Here is a 14,564-nt window from a genome sequence, read left to right as displayed (position 1 = left end):
TCTTTAAAACCACATTCAAGAACTCTCTCTTTGTTACCTGATTACGCTAATGCATGGTAAATACATCCACGAAACTGAGTCACCTGGTTGGTGAGTAATCGGTTAGTGGACAGTTAGTGGTAAACGGAGGAAGTGAGCTGGGAGTAAGCTAGCAACTGACCCGCATCCTACTTTGACTAATTTCAGTTAGCCAATTCCTGAAAATCATCCCAGTTAGTACTTAGTACATTGATTTATAAGACCCTTGATCTCCACCCCATACTTTCTCGACTTTCTGTTACCCCCACTCCCGGCAACCGATTTCCACAACTGTTTCCACATGGATACGTATATCAGATGGAAGGAAGACCATCGGCAGTAAGTTCAGCACGACTATCTTGAAAGGATCCGTTACGAAATATTCTGCCTAGGCCCGATACCCCACCGTTGGTCCTGAAGCTAGTAAATAGCAGCCCGACACTTCGGACGGAGGATGAACCAACCCAATCGTTCACAGTCGCTTTGCGCAGAGTCACAAACAATCAATGCTTCTGGCTGCGATGGTCGCCTTTCATAGATCCCAGTAAGGAAGAATATGTTTTATTGTCTCATAGTCCAGAAAGCAGCAAAGTCGAGAGGATCGGCATTGAGAAATACTCGAGATATTCACCATTATCACCAAGTGTTCGTCAATTCCCCAATGAACCGGCATCGTTCTATGTTGAAGAAGCCAAAAAGAATTGGGATCACAGTACGATAAATGTGCGAACGGGGGTACCTGATGCCTGGATCAAGCTCCTAGAACCGGGGCGCACTTATACCATTCTCTGGACGGGCAAAGAGATTCCATACTGGGATTGGGGTACGCCGCAGGACAAGGTGGGAACTGAAGCAAAATGGCCCCCTATCTTGGTTCCGGGTGGTGCACACCGCACCTTTACTGTGCAAGAAGGGCGGCGCCCTCATATTCCCTCACCTCCGACGCCACCGCCAATTGATCCAAGCGAAAGAGTGTAAGCCCTACAACCCCGATAGAGAAGAGGCTTGTGAGCTAATAATTGAACAGTCCTGGCGCACCAGTCCTGAGCCTTCAGCTTAGCTGTAGCCCAACATGGCCTCAGTCCGAGTATTTGAACATGTCTATCAAGGTCACCTACCACGGTCCCTCATCCGACCCCATCACGTTCCACACCTGGGCATTCAGCCCACTTAGATCCTTCAGCGTCTATCGCCGTGTCTTCCCAGATCAGTCTAGTCCAGAGACTGAACCGAAATGGAAGACATGCATAATCCATCAGTCACTATATGTCTTTTGGGATAATCCTGACAGACAGCTCAACGTGGCAGAAAATGAAGAAGGTCGGTTCGCGACTCTTTTCCCAGGGGAATACTGGTCAGATTCCTGGTCTTTCGATGCGGATGGAGATTGTCAGCCTGAAGACGCCCGACCTGGCCAGCAGCTTCGATACCAATTTACAGGGGAAACACTGGACTGGTGGGATTGGGGTACGATGGAGGATCACGCGCAAACTGTTGTCACGCTGCCTGGCTCGGGAGTTGAACCTATTAAGTACCCGAAGAACAATGATAATCGACCGAAAGTGGTCATACCAGCTTCTAATAGTGTCGAGTGGATTGTTTCGCAGTGCTTTGATCGTCAGTTTGATTAGTGCAAGTACAATATCCTCTAAGACTCTGTCGTTCTTTTAGCCACAAAGCTTCAGGTTGCCGTATTTCTAAAAAGGATAACTAAAAGGTCTGTGAGCTGTAACCCGGACACACACTCCAGAAAGGCCTACGAAAAAGTAATCCAGAGATTAATGATCGTTTGACGGCAGGGAACAGAAAGGAGTACACATAACAAGTCAATTAATGCAGTGCCGCTCTAATAGAAACAATGACTCTGATCACGGGGCACAGCTGCTATCCCCGCACCTACACACCAATGCCCAAAACAAGCGGGCAGGCGGGGCAAGTCACCAGAAACATAACAGTGCATTATCCTCCTGTCACCGACGACTGAGCTACTACACACTACTGACAGTAAAATGGGACAGGGCAGATTGCAAAACAAAACCGCTATTGTGACCGGCGGAGGTTCTGGATTCGGGGAAGGAATCGTGCATAAATTTATTGTCGAGGGCGCGAACGTGATCATTGTCGATATCAATAAGCTAGAAGGGTTCCGAGCGCAGAATAATGAGCCACCAGGACGTGCTATCTTTCTTCGAGGAGATGTATCGAGTGAGTCTGATTGGGAGGTAGTGCGTGAAGTGGCACTTGAGAAGTATGGGAAGCTTGATATCGTGGTTAATAATGCTGGGATTGTTCATGAAGTTTAGGTATACAGAATTTTTGCTTTTCTTACTTCAGTTTAATGCTTTTATTGGTTTTTGTGACGTTTACTGATAGCATAATAGCCTTCTCTTGAGACATCCGAGGATATGCTGGACCGCATGTATAAAGTCAACGTTAAGAGTATCTATCACTCGACCAAGGCTATTGCTCCCTACTTTTAAGCCCACGGTGGGGGTATTTTCGTGAATATCTCAAGCATGAGCTCCATTCGCCCTCGGCCGAAGTACGCTTGATACTCGGCTACGAAAGGGGGTGTGAGTGCGGTACGTCTGTTCCTTTCCTTTCCTTTCGCTTTCATCGTAGAGAGTCTTACGATATAATGAGCGCAGGCTACCAAGAGCCTGGCTGCAGAGTTTGCAAAGGATAACATTCGTCTCAACACTGTGTGTCTCGCTGCAGGCGAAACTGGAATGTATGTATTGATCTTGATTATCCGCTCGCATGATTACCTTGCATGAGCGCTAATACATGGCCAGGATGCCTCTCATTCTTGGGGGTCAGGACACACCCGAGAACAGGAACAATATTCTATCAAGCATCCCTTTGGGAAGATTTGCCACTCCGGAAGACGTTGCCAATGCCACTGCTTTTCTGGCAAGTGATGAAGCTTCGTTCATCACGGGGGCGGAATTACCGGTAGATGGGGGAAGATCCTTGTGATTAAGATGTTGAACTGCGGACTTGATGGAGCTAGCAGCGGATTTGTGATTATGTACTGCGAACCTCAGAAATAAGCCATCTGGCACCACTTATCATGTCCTGGGTAGCAGTCTTCGTCGCGGTCAGTTCGGGGAATATCCAGAATGCGTGGGGCATTCCCGGGTAGACAGCAACCCGCACTGGTATGCTAGACAATGTAGTCAGTGGTAATTGAAACGCACAATCTGGAAGAACTAATGTACCCGCTTTCTTCAAGTTTGTCCGCATAAGCTAGGGCCTCGTCGCGGAGCGGGTCACGGCCACATATCATGATAAAAGATGGCGGAGATCCACCAAGATCCCGGGACAAGAGTGGAGATACCGTAGGATCTGCCCGATCATAAGGCTGATACCACTGAATGAATTGCTTCATTGAGCGCTGATTGAGGATTGGTGTATCAATGAACTGTTCCATACTTCTCAGTCCCATTCTCTGGCAATGCAGCTCACTAGAGCACAAGACTGGAGACCGAAGGAGCTGACCCCGGATTTCGACTCCCAAGCTCGGAGATAATTGGCACAGTACAGCAGCCTAGGTTAGAGGGATTCCATTTATATTATTAAGAGCATCATCCAATCAATTATCAGAAAGTTCATACCAAGTTTCCCCCAGCACTAGTCCCCCCAACGTAAATATTACTCGTATCGAAGCCATGGGTCAGATTGTTTTGGAATAACTATCAAAGATAAGCTATTAGCTATATCTAGTATAGTGTGACTGAGTGGGATATGATTTACCCAACGAAGTGCTGTGATCGCTTCTTGAATAGGTGCTGGATGCGGATTCTCTGGTGCACTTCATGATCCCATCGTTCAATGGTTAGCGAAGCCTCTGGAAGCAATGGGTCACTTACAGGCGATAGTCAACGCTGACCACATTTAGCATGGCTTGCACACATAGAACGCGACAGATATTGTCTTCTCCTTCTAGGTCTCCCAGGGCCCAGCCGCCTCCATGGAAGCTTCACGTCCGACACAACACTGTTAGACCGTTCCGAAGCATAAGATCTAAACAAATACATACTAGATCATGACGGCCCCATTTGCTCCAGGCGATAGTGGCTTGTATATTCTCAATTTCAAGCTCGACGGAGAGTCTGTAGTCAGATCATAAACTTTAAGTCCTTCAACTATTGGCGATTCATGTTGTTGTGCACGCATTTTGGCTTCGCGCATTGTTTGACGATACTGCTGTACTGAGCCAGTCAGATGTGGAACCTTGCTTCTGTTATTGCGATAAAACTGGCTTTGAAATCAGCATTCAATTACTATGCCAGTAGGGGGAAATTGCAACTAGCTTACCTCTTCCCATTCCAAATTCTCTATGGCAAAGGTATCCCTTTGCGATAGCCACTGGCCTGTGCTGGCACTGGGAATCTGCTCTCGACTCATGGCTGTCTGCTAGCACTGGGTCAGCCTGGAGTATGTTCGAGATTGAGAAAATTCTGCGAAAGGGCGACCGTCCACATTCTAGTGGAAGAGTAAGGACTCAGTGCATTCGCTTGTTCTCGCTTCTTATAAGCTGCATATAATGTCATCATAATGACTATCGCATGATGCATGGCAGATGGCACCAGGATGCGGGCATGTGACCAGACATTCACAACGACCACTTTGTGAAAGCTACATTTATTTGAATGCGTTCTCCTGCAAATTCACGCATCAGATACCTTTCAGACTCATATGAGGGAATTGAGAAGTACTGAGCTCACTTCAACCAATCCTCTCGAAATTCTATGCTTGGTACCCCCCCACATGCGTCTTTCCAATGTCTTTAATTACTACAAATATTCTTAATCATGTCAAGACAATGTCTTCGCCGAAGGTGCAAGGAATGCGACTTGACTCTCAGTTTCATCTTCAGACGGCTTACATACAGAACTCATCGGGGTGGAAATTCTGGCTAGGGCTCTCCGCCAGAAGTCTTGTCAAATGGTACGAAAGGTTGAAAGGTCAGTACTAGGCAACAGATGCCATAATTATGTGGTTCTTCTTCTGCTGCAGTTCTGATGAGACAGCTTGTACCGATTCAGTCCACGATTAGAATACTCCTCACTGCGGATGGAACATTATGACAGGGGATCGTCGGCTCTCCGCATTTCGGCTCTCGGATCATTTCATCCCTTGCAGGGACTGGCCAACACACTACTCCGATGGAGCGTTACACGCAGTAGCTGGCTACTGTTCCCGATCAGGAATCAGACCGTGTCAATCGCTGCAGCTAAAGCAATTCTGCCAGTATCAGTGGGGTGTCAAACGAAACGTGATGCTATGATTGGCCTCGGCAGTGATGATAATTTCCTCTCTTCTACCCCTCATACAGTCACGCTGCGCACAAGAGAGGGGTGGGCTTTCATGACCTCAGGTCGCGGGGAATTTGGGTTACAATGGAATGTCACTACACGCGACGCTCCTGTCGTTAAATACCAGGCTTCATGGCCGGTTGTTCCGGATTCTGCAGCACCTGCAGGGTCAAAATTGAAGCTCTAGTCTTGCCAAAATGCTCTTGTCATTAAAGGCACACAAAGCACTACCAGCAATCTTCCTAGCTTGCGGCTTTGTGGCTGGGCAAGAGAGCAGTAACTCGAGCTTCGATGTACTAGACTACGTTAATCCTCTGATAGGTACCTCCAATGGAGGTAAGAATATTTCCTTGAGATTATCAAGTCACCATGCTAATTCAACTCTACAGGTCACTCATTTGCAGGGGCAACTCTGCCCTTTGGTCAGAATCCCCAAAGTAGCGGACAGTCTCCATGCCCTCTGACAGTCCTTAGGAATGGCAAAAGCGGTAGCAGATACAATTGGTGAAAACCAAGCCGGTTTCGCCTATGACACGACATACGTCTCGGGATTCTCCCACATGCATGACGATGGAACCGGTGGCGTGAGTCATCTCGCTCAATGGTATGCTGTTTCACGCTGACTGTTCCCTTCAGTCGCCATCTTTGGGCAATTTCCCCATTTTTGTGCACCCGGGATGTCCAAATGATGCACTCGACAAGTGTACATGGCAACAGGCCGATCGGGCGATACCTTGGACGAAAGGCTCGCCAAAAGCGCGCCCTGGTTACTTTAGTATTACGCTTCAAAGTGGTGTATTTGCAGAGATGACGGTCACGAATCATTCGGCTTTGTATCGATTCACCTTCGAAAACGCGACCGAGTCGCTCAGTCCTGTGGTTCTCGTTGATCTCATGGATCTTCCACAGTCGCGCACGAATGGAACAGCATCAGTAAATCCATCCACGGGTCGCTTGACAGGAAATGGTACCTTCAGCCCCAGCTTTGGTATCGGAACTTACGATCTCCACTTTTGCGTAGATTTCAAGGGTGGTGTCGTTCGAGACACGGGTGTGTGGTTCAACAATCGCGCCGGTCAAGGACAGACAACCGTATCACTCACATCTGACGGGAGCAACACCGCCGCGACCCTCTCTGCTGGCACATTTGCCCAATTCAATATGTCAACAGATGACCAAGCACTAATGGCAAGAGTAGGTGTGAGCTTCATCAGCGTAGAACAGGCCTGCTCCAACGCTGAAAAGGAGCAGCCGAATTTTGACTTCGCTGGAACAGTGAATGCGGCAGAGGACGCATGGAGGGACAAATTGAATGCCTTTACTGTTAAGCCGGGAAATGTCTCATCCGATATACAGCAAGTATTTTGGAGCGGCATGTATCGTACAATGATAAGCCCGCAGGACTATACAGGAGAAAACCCACTTTGGCAGAGTGACGAGCCGTATTATGACAGCTATTACTGGTGAGTGGACCTCGGAGTTTTCCGCATCTTACTTACGACTAGACAGTATATGGGACTCCTTCCGCGGCGTTCATCAGCTCCTGACGCTAGCCGATCCGCTGTCTCAATCTCGAATGATGAGAAGCCTAGTGGACATCTACCGCCACGAAGGCTACTTACCAGACTGCCGAATGTCGTTATGTAAGGGATATACACAGGGAGGGTCAAATGCGGATGTTCTTCTCGCTGAAGCTCTCTTGAAGAATGTCAGCGATATTGATTGGGCTACTGCGTATGAAGCTGTTGTGAAAGATGCGGAGGTAGAGCCCGCGAACTGGAATGTCGAAGGTCGCGGTGGACTAACTAGCTGGAAATCACTCAACTATATTCCGACGGACGATTTTGATCCATATGGTGTTGGACTACATACACGCAGTATCTCGAGGACTGTTGAGTATGCGTACGATGACTTTTGTATTGCACAAATGGCCCAGCGTTTGGGTCATCAGAGTGACTACGAAACGTACATGCTACGTGCCAACAACTGGCAGAATATGTTCAAGGACGATCAGAAATCTTACCTGCAAGGGAAAGATACCAATTTCACAGGGTTCCTACAGCCTCGGTACCCTAACGGGACTTGGGGCTATCAAGATCCCATCTTCTGCAGCCCATTGCTCAATTTCACATCTTGTTACTTGAACGCGGATGGGCACGAGACTTATGAGGGAAGCGCTTGGCTCTATTCATTGTGAGTTTCATACACTTTTTCCTCTCTCCGCTCAACTACTGACTAAATTATGAAGCTTTGTACCACAAGACATGGCTGCATTGGTCACACGATTAGGCGGACCGCAGACCTTCACATCCCGCCTTTCTTATCTGCATGACTCTGGTCTACTTTACGTTGGTGACGAGCAGGCCTTCCTCACCGTATTCCAATTTCATTACTCCGGACGGCCCGCGCTATCGACTCAACGCGCGCACTACTATATCCCCTCCCAGTTCAACACATCTGTCTCTGGTATTCCCGGCAACGACGATGGGGGAGCCATGGGCGCATTCGCGGTTCTTAGCATGATGGGTCTGTTCCCCGTCCATGGTCAAGAAGTGTATCTCATTAGCCCGCCATTCTTTGAGGAGATCAGCATACAAAACAAGCAGACTGGAAAGGTCGCCACGATACGAAATGTCAACTTCGACCCTACGTATCAGTCGATCTATATCCAGAGCGCCAAGCGGGATGGCCAAGCATGGACGAAGAATTGGATCAGCCATGACTTTTTCCTTAATGGAGGGACCCTCGAGCTTGAGCTAGGTCCTACGGAGAGTGACTGGGGGACTCGGGACGAGGATTTGCCCCCGAGCATGAGCAATTACTGATCGCTTAGATGCCTATATTCCTCGTCCCTAGCGACCGTACGTGCCTTTGGGCTTTTTTGCAAGCTTTTCTGCAAGTAATAGCTGAGTCCAGAAACAATAATGAAAAGGCTATATAGTTCTCCACACGTAAGACAGAAATAGGCTTTACCGACACCCAAAGATTTTACTAAAAACGCTCTATGGTTCTGCAATGGCAAGAACAGTTTTCTCTAGAATGGTGCATCCTTCACTGCAGAAGAAAGAGAATTGAGGCGAGAGTGACAAATCTTGCTTGAAACGAGTGGTCACTGAATGCAGGAGACATTGAAGTGCTAGTCTTACTTTCCATTCACTTTATTCTCATTTTCGCCAGGCCGCGTGGTGTGAGTGTGACTACTAAGCGCGGCAAATCAAGTCTGAGTGCATCCAGCAGTGAAACCAAGTCTGCTGATTGCCAGTGAATGGCAGCGGGGGTGAAGGGGAAACACTGAGTTTTCATGGCACCCGACCTCGCCTGACTAAACTCTTCGGACTTCTCTTCCATCACTTGATGCACTACTTACCACACAACTACTACTCCAAGCCGATCGTCTTACCTTTGATTCTACCACTTCTCCCTTTGCTATCTCGTACGCAAGACCGCCACCATGTCCGACAACTCTCAATCGAACCGCACCGTGCTCGGCAGACTTTTCAAACGCCTCATGGACATGAGAGACAATGTGCCAAATGATGGCCATGTAGACATTAGAAATTTCCGAGACGTCCGGCTTGTCACCCAGTTCAACTTTGAAAATTTGGACAGCAAGGTAGCCACCCTGGGTCAGGTTCCTCCTGTTTGGTTTGTGCCGATGAAGTTGGCGGATTTGGAGAAGCTCGAAGTCGATCCCCAGCTGGCCCGGAAATTCCTTGATATCGACCAGAACTTTGGAAACAGTGGCTTTCCAATGGAGCCAATTGATCGCGTACGCCAAGTCTCTACACTCATCGAAGATCGCACCACTCATGAGGCCTGGTCTAAGCAGAATCTCCAGGATGTCGAGTAAGTATCTTTTTACCTACTCTGTTACAGAATAATGATTTCCTGACATCATTCCTCGTCAGAGCCCCAGAAAGCACGTTTTGGCTGGAAGCCATACTGGCCTACAACTACAGTAACAACGGTTGGTGGACAACCGAGTGTCTGGTAGAGCCATGCCCCGACAATGGTAAATCTTATTCACACCTAGCCTTTCACCTTCTCGACGATAAGGAGGCCCGGGAAGACGCCATCCTGTACTCCGAGCTGTGCGCCATTGTCGAGGCGATGAAAGGCCGTGCGAATCAACGCCTGGTGGAATCCGAAAGCGTGCGGGAGGAACTTGACGAGTGTGGCGGTAGAGGCAAAGAAGTGCACCCCTATCTTTTCGACGAGGAAGATCCTTTTCCTGTGCTTGTAGTGTCTTGTGTTGCCCCCCAGCATGCCAGGCTCTTTATGGCATGCGTGCACCAGCGGAAGGTGGTGATAAGGCAGTCAAGGCTATACAGCTTTGAAAAGAAGGCGAACGCACCTGTGAATCTTTTTGCTCGTCTTATGTTAAGCAAGCCGTTGGTGCTGGGAGGACAGGCTGATACCGGGTCCCGGGTGAGGAGGGGGAGGGGGGAGAGGGGATAGCATTTTACTGAACTGAACAAGACGCCCCACTTCGCGATTTTCTACGTGTTCTTGTTTTTCTTTTTCTTTTTTTTTTTTTTTTTTTTTTTGGTTTCTATCTCAACTTTAATAACAATCTACAGTTGCTTTGGGCTGATCGTTTGAACTTCCACCCAAGTAGATTTTCGTCCTTCGTACCTTGATTCACAGCTGCAAAATGCCACTGTTGAAGTTACCCGCTAACCAAGCCCAGTGGGATAGGGCCGAGACTGCCAAAAAGCTGAAACCCAGGAGTCTTCGCGCATGGCCGAACCTCAAGTCAGGGTCTAAAGTGAGTGTCGAACAGTTTCTTCTCTCCCGTGTGCTGTGCCCCCCGATGCGTACTCCAGACCAGCTGGACATTGGCCAGTTTGGTATCACTCCTGCTCTTCTCACCCGGGCAATGAATCTGCTACAAGTGACCCCAACCTACCAGTTGTACCTCCAGAGCATTGGAGGGGACAACTGGGCTAACCCAGCACTGGGTCCTTTCGGACCAGTACTGAGACTCCAGGCGGAGATTCGTGCGGGATGGGGGAAGGGCGGCGATGACCTGACCGATGAAGATACTGTAAATTCAGCCTTCATCGAGCTTGTCAATGCCCTGACCTCCTTAGTTCCCAATGCGGACTCCTGGTGGAGGACATCAAAGCGCAGATTGACATTTACGGGTTTAAGGAAGAACACATACGTAGCCATCACGGATGGCCAGTTCGAGGTCAAGGCTACGGAGAAGATCAGGATGCCCATCGAGTGCAAAGGGGGGAGAAGGGCAAAGAAGGATCGTAAGATCACGCAGCAAGAGGTGGCCGAACTCGCGGCCTGGGTTAAGGAGCACCGCGATGCCCCGGACTCTCCTCCAGTGCGGTTGTACGTATCATCCGTGGTCTGAATAATTGATTCGATGATTTGGTGCGCTAATAAGAATAGCCGTCCCCTCGCGGGGCAGTGTGGGCAAGAGATATCTTTGGAGAGCCTAGAGTATGGGGAATATTGGGTCAAGTACCTTAGACAAGGGCGGAAGGCGGGCAACTCGTTTGCCACACTGCATAAATATGGACCCTACAACATCAACCAAGCCTCCCACATGAGACGTCTTGCGCCCGTGATTGTCGCTATGTCCTTTTAATGGGTGATGAAGAGGCGTTCTCGATGAGTGGAAATGGTGCAAGTATTAGAAGAGAAAGGTGACTACTTATATACCCGACTCGTACGGACCAGCAAGACCCCGGTACTGATGTCCGTAGGGATTCACCTTGGCATACTCGTCCCACGCATCACATGTGTTCACCAACAAATCTTCGCTGAAAAATGAGTTAAACTCACTCTGTCGCTCGACAACCTGCTGCGCGAACCCTTCCGTTGCATGGAATCCAATGTGGCAGTGGATAAGCCATACACCCGGATTGTCGGCGGGGAAGCCAATAACCATATGGCCGCCGCCACCAGTCGCGGAACTATCAGCGACCATGAGCGCAGTGTCGCGGCGGGGTGGGTTTTTCGTTTTGAGCGTGACATTCTGTGGGCTGAATTGGCCAAATCCCTGAGCAAGGAGATAGAAATCGTGTCCTGCAGTTGAGAGTTAGTGGTTTCAGATGCTATGTTCAGCCATGGGTTTACTTACCATGCAAATGAATCGGGTGAGGAACAGGAAGATCTGTTTGGACAACCAAAATGGTCCATTTATTCGCAATCGCAGCCTCTATCACTCCTTGGCTTGCTTCCCAGTCCATCTTGTCGGGATCTTCGAAGGTTTGCTGTAGGGTGGGATCCTTCCACGAGATATTAAGAGCATTGCCTCCCATTGTCCACAGATACAAGGGAACATCTCCGAATGGGCTGAAGTCCACGTCTGACTCGTGCATCTGGGCGCCACCAATATCTGCATCAAGGGCAAGCCACGGGACAAGCTCGTCTAATGAGAAATCCAGGCACTGGAAGTCGTCACCGTAATCCCACTTTGTGCTCGTGGGCTCGTTGTCATTGGGAGCACCCTTATAGTGGAGGATCCCTTTGATATTGTCTGGATTCGAATTGTCACTGCAGAAGGACTGCGGGATTGCTCGGATCCAATAATTGTCCGGAGCTTGATTTGCCGTCACGATAATATCATACCGTTGTCCCATGCCAATGGGGACATTGTTCGTTGTGAATGGTACAATAGGAACGAAATCGCTAGCGATGACGGTAAGATCGTGATTGTCGATCGAGAACTTGAAATGGGTATGCATGGCTGCATTAATCAGCCGAATCCGGTATCTCTGTCCTGGTGCAAATTCTGTATGGAATCTACGACCAACGGTCTGGTTATCTCCGGTAACCCAGATGTTGCTCCCATTAATAAGGCCTGTCTGAAAATGAGGCGGCCCCTGACTCTCGAGTACAGATTGATACATCTCGTCAACTGTTTGATGCGACCAGTCATTGAGAAATACCACACCCAAGTCGTGGTCATAATCTGCTGTCGCAGGGCCGTGAATCACAATGCCCCCAAAGACGCCTTCCCATGCCTGAAGAGAAAAGTGCGAGTGATACCAACTCGACCCGTATTGTTCGGCTCTCCAGACGTAGGTATAACTGGAGTTTGGGGGAACAGGGCACTGCGTCAACGCTGCTACTCCATCCATTTGGTTGTTGTACAGCTGTCGAATTCCGTGGAAATGGATGGCCGTACCATTGTTTTCCATGCGATTCGTAACATGAACTTTGACAGTGTCTCCCCAGTTTGCCTCAATAGTAGGGCCTGGAAATTGGCCGTTGACCAGAAGCACTGGTCTCTCGACTCCGTCGAGAGCAGCGGTCGTGTTGACGATGTCAAACCAATATTCACGGACAACATTCGTCTGTGGAACGGTTTCATAGTAATTCGTGTTTAGATCGTATCCCTGCCATGGGGTATTGGGTAACTGCGAAGAATTGCCTTGCATATCTCTCGGTATTGGGGCAGATTGGGAAAGATGCGGAGTAGCATGTTTGATTGGACTGCAGAAAACCAGTGGGGCTAGAAGCCCAAGGAGTAGCAAAAAGATTGTCATGATGTGCCGCTAGTGCTCAGTAGCGCAAGATTGAAAGAACCAAGTGAAGGCAAGATCTACGCGGATCGCCAGCTTCTTGCCGTGTCTTTGTTCATGATGGCCCTGTGGTTTATATACACTCTGAGCCCGGTCTTGCTAGTATTTTCAATTACCTTTTTTCGCTCTTTTCAGGCCTGTAGCTGCAGGAGTCATTTGGTCCTGTTAGGCTGGGATGTTGCCTCCACGATGATCCAAGGGGGCTGTATCGCCCGGGATTGCCTTGTCCGTGAGAGTTCACCAGATGTCGGATCTACTGCACAGCCTAATGCAGAAAATCCTCCAGCTGTACGAGCCCCCACCCAGATGAACCGGACGGGACATCAAATGAACGGATCAATCATGTAACGATTCAAGGTCCACCAGTGTAGCTGCACCATGTGCTTGAGATGACACATGTGAGGGAGGTAGACTGAGCCGCAACATCCGATACAGTATGATTTGCTGGGATTCGTATTGAACACCTCACACTTGGGATTGGCTTCCTTCAGGGAATGGCTATGCCTGACTATCAGCCCGATAGATCTCAAGAGCGATCAGGGATCCCATCTCAAGGTGTCTCAGCTGCCAGTCGCTTTGGTCGCATCGACAATCAACTGACCGACTAGGCTCTGTACTTGAGGCCATCCCCACCTCCTTGAAATGAGCGTTAGTTCCATTTAGCGAGTAATGACTATAGTTACAGGTACTATAGTATCAGTCATCGCTCGGATCCCGGACAGCTCATCCCAGCAGAAGGAGCGCACATGGCGCACTCCAGAGCCAACCGATCTAGCTTACAATTCGTAAAGCCTGTCCAATCCCATACTCGAATCCCCCCAACACATGGATTGCCTGAGTCTGGTACCGATCGTGTTAGCTTGGGGCTGGCTGACCGCTAGTCGCCAAATTAGATCGTATAGCCTCCGCTCAGGCACACCCACAGGCAGCTCGACGTATCAGATCATTCCCGTCAAGCTGGTAGCCCCAATCTTCGAGCAATGAAATGGCCCAAGTTAATAAAGATAAGGCTGATAATAATTATAGTCAGATCGTCCCCCAGATGCGCACTAGACGATATCAAGCGAAACACTTTCGAATCAGCGACAATAGCTCTGACTGTTCTCTTGTTGTTCAACTTAGGCCACCCGCCTAAGGCAAGGCTTTGCAAGTTCATTGCCTCGAAAGCCTGGGTGAGTCCCCATTCCAGAAGAGGTCAGAGGGTACTCTGCAGCTCGGCTATTTTCGCATCATCCGAGCCAAGCAGCGGTGGCAGTCCAACCGCAAGCGGTAAATATTCTCCCAACTCTGTGATGCTGCAGCCACCATAAGAGACGTGGGCGGGAAAAGCAAACACAGCTCGGCCCCTCTCGGGTCTGCTCGACTTTCTTACAGATCCCACAAAAGCATCAATATCAAGCCATGCGCCTGCTCATATCCACATTTGGAATGATTGCGGTCAGGCGCACTGTAGTATGACACCTCAACAAGCATTATCGCTTGTGGATTAATTCTCCAGGTCTTCCGTCATTGGTCTCAGCTTCACCGATAGCAACTCACGGCATAAGACGCTGCCAGTACTTTTCGGCTCAGTGAAAAAATCACCGAAAAGCCAAATAATAATCAAACTAAATTCTTACCAAAGCTTGACTACGAGAGGTGACAATTTTTATCGGTTTTCGAAAATTGAGTCATTTAA

At 49.0% G+C, this 14,564-nt stretch overlaps 6 protein-coding genes across 6 annotated transcripts; 4 read left to right on the top strand and 2 right to left on the bottom strand.

Annotated features, from left to right (window-relative positions):
- The first annotated feature begins 284 nt into the window (after positions 1 to 284).
- Positions 285 to 1,686, top strand: BO87DRAFT_458448 (uncharacterized protein). The gene is made up of 3 exons (XM_025628878.1): positions 285 to 357; positions 411 to 992; positions 1,046 to 1,686. Exons 1-3 carry the CDS (start codon positions 320 to 322, stop codon positions 1,647 to 1,649), a joined length of 1,224 nt encoding a protein of 407 aa, XP_025480662.1. The 5' UTR covers positions 285 to 319; the 3' UTR covers positions 1,650 to 1,686.
- A 341-nt stretch (positions 1,687 to 2,027) lies between these two features.
- Positions 2,028 to 2,498, top strand: BO87DRAFT_458447 (NAD(P)-binding protein; the record flags this gene model as incomplete). The annotated part of the gene is made up of 2 exons (XM_025628877.1): positions 2,028 to 2,306; positions 2,400 to 2,498. The coding sequence occupies 2 exons, from the start codon at positions 2,028 to 2,030 to the stop codon at positions 2,496 to 2,498; spliced, it is 378 nt and encodes a 125-aa protein (XP_025480661.1).
- Positions 2,499 to 2,818: 320 nt separating this feature from the next.
- Positions 2,819 to 4,797, bottom strand: BO87DRAFT_333148 (alpha/beta hydrolase). Its single transcript, XM_025620400.1, has 8 exons — positions 4,749 to 4,797; positions 4,339 to 4,683; positions 4,061 to 4,278; positions 3,891 to 3,998; positions 3,775 to 3,832; positions 3,636 to 3,713; positions 3,240 to 3,568; positions 2,819 to 3,184 (listed from the first exon to the last, which is right to left on the bottom strand). The coding sequence occupies exons 2-8, from the start codon at positions 4,426 to 4,428 to the stop codon at positions 3,046 to 3,048; spliced, it is 1,020 nt and encodes a 339-aa protein (XP_025480660.1). The 5' UTR covers positions 4,429 to 4,683; positions 4,749 to 4,797; the 3' UTR covers positions 2,819 to 3,045.
- Positions 4,798 to 5,485: 688 nt separating this feature from the next.
- Positions 5,486 to 8,266, top strand: BO87DRAFT_333145 (glycoside hydrolase family 92 protein). Its single transcript, XM_025620399.1, has 6 exons — positions 5,486 to 5,675; positions 5,729 to 5,761; positions 5,814 to 5,923; positions 5,976 to 6,802; positions 6,849 to 7,532; positions 7,588 to 8,266. Exons 1-6 carry the CDS (start codon positions 5,537 to 5,539, stop codon positions 8,162 to 8,164), a joined length of 2,370 nt encoding a protein of 789 aa, XP_025480659.1. The 5' UTR covers positions 5,486 to 5,536; the 3' UTR covers positions 8,165 to 8,266.
- A 473-nt stretch (positions 8,267 to 8,739) lies between these two features.
- On the top strand, positions 8,740 to 10,944 carry BO87DRAFT_406217 (uncharacterized protein; the record flags this gene model as incomplete). The annotated part of the gene is made up of 4 exons (XM_025625983.1): positions 8,740 to 9,185; positions 9,299 to 9,626; positions 10,009 to 10,685; positions 10,746 to 10,944. Exons 1-4 carry the CDS (start codon positions 8,791 to 8,793, stop codon positions 10,942 to 10,944), a joined length of 1,599 nt encoding a protein of 532 aa, XP_025480658.1. The 5' UTR covers positions 8,740 to 8,790.
- Positions 10,945 to 11,010: 66 nt separating this feature from the next.
- On the bottom strand, positions 11,011 to 12,742 carry BO87DRAFT_458443 (extracellular dihydrogeodin oxidase/laccase; the record flags this gene model as incomplete). The annotated part of the gene is made up of 2 exons (XM_025628876.1): positions 11,011 to 11,384; positions 11,440 to 12,742. The coding sequence occupies 2 exons, from the start codon at positions 12,740 to 12,742 to the stop codon at positions 11,011 to 11,013; spliced, it is 1,677 nt and encodes a 558-aa protein (XP_025480657.1).
- Between the last annotated feature and the right edge of the window lie 1,822 nt (positions 12,743 to 14,564).

Source organism: Aspergillus neoniger (genome assembly GCF_003184625.1).
Source record: "Aspergillus neoniger CBS 115656 unplaced genomic scaffold BO87scaffold_13, whole genome shotgun sequence".
NCBI classification, from domain to species: Eukaryota; Fungi; Ascomycota; class Eurotiomycetes; order Eurotiales; family Aspergillaceae; genus Aspergillus; species Aspergillus neoniger.
This window is presented reverse-complemented; position numbering and strand designations above follow the sequence as displayed.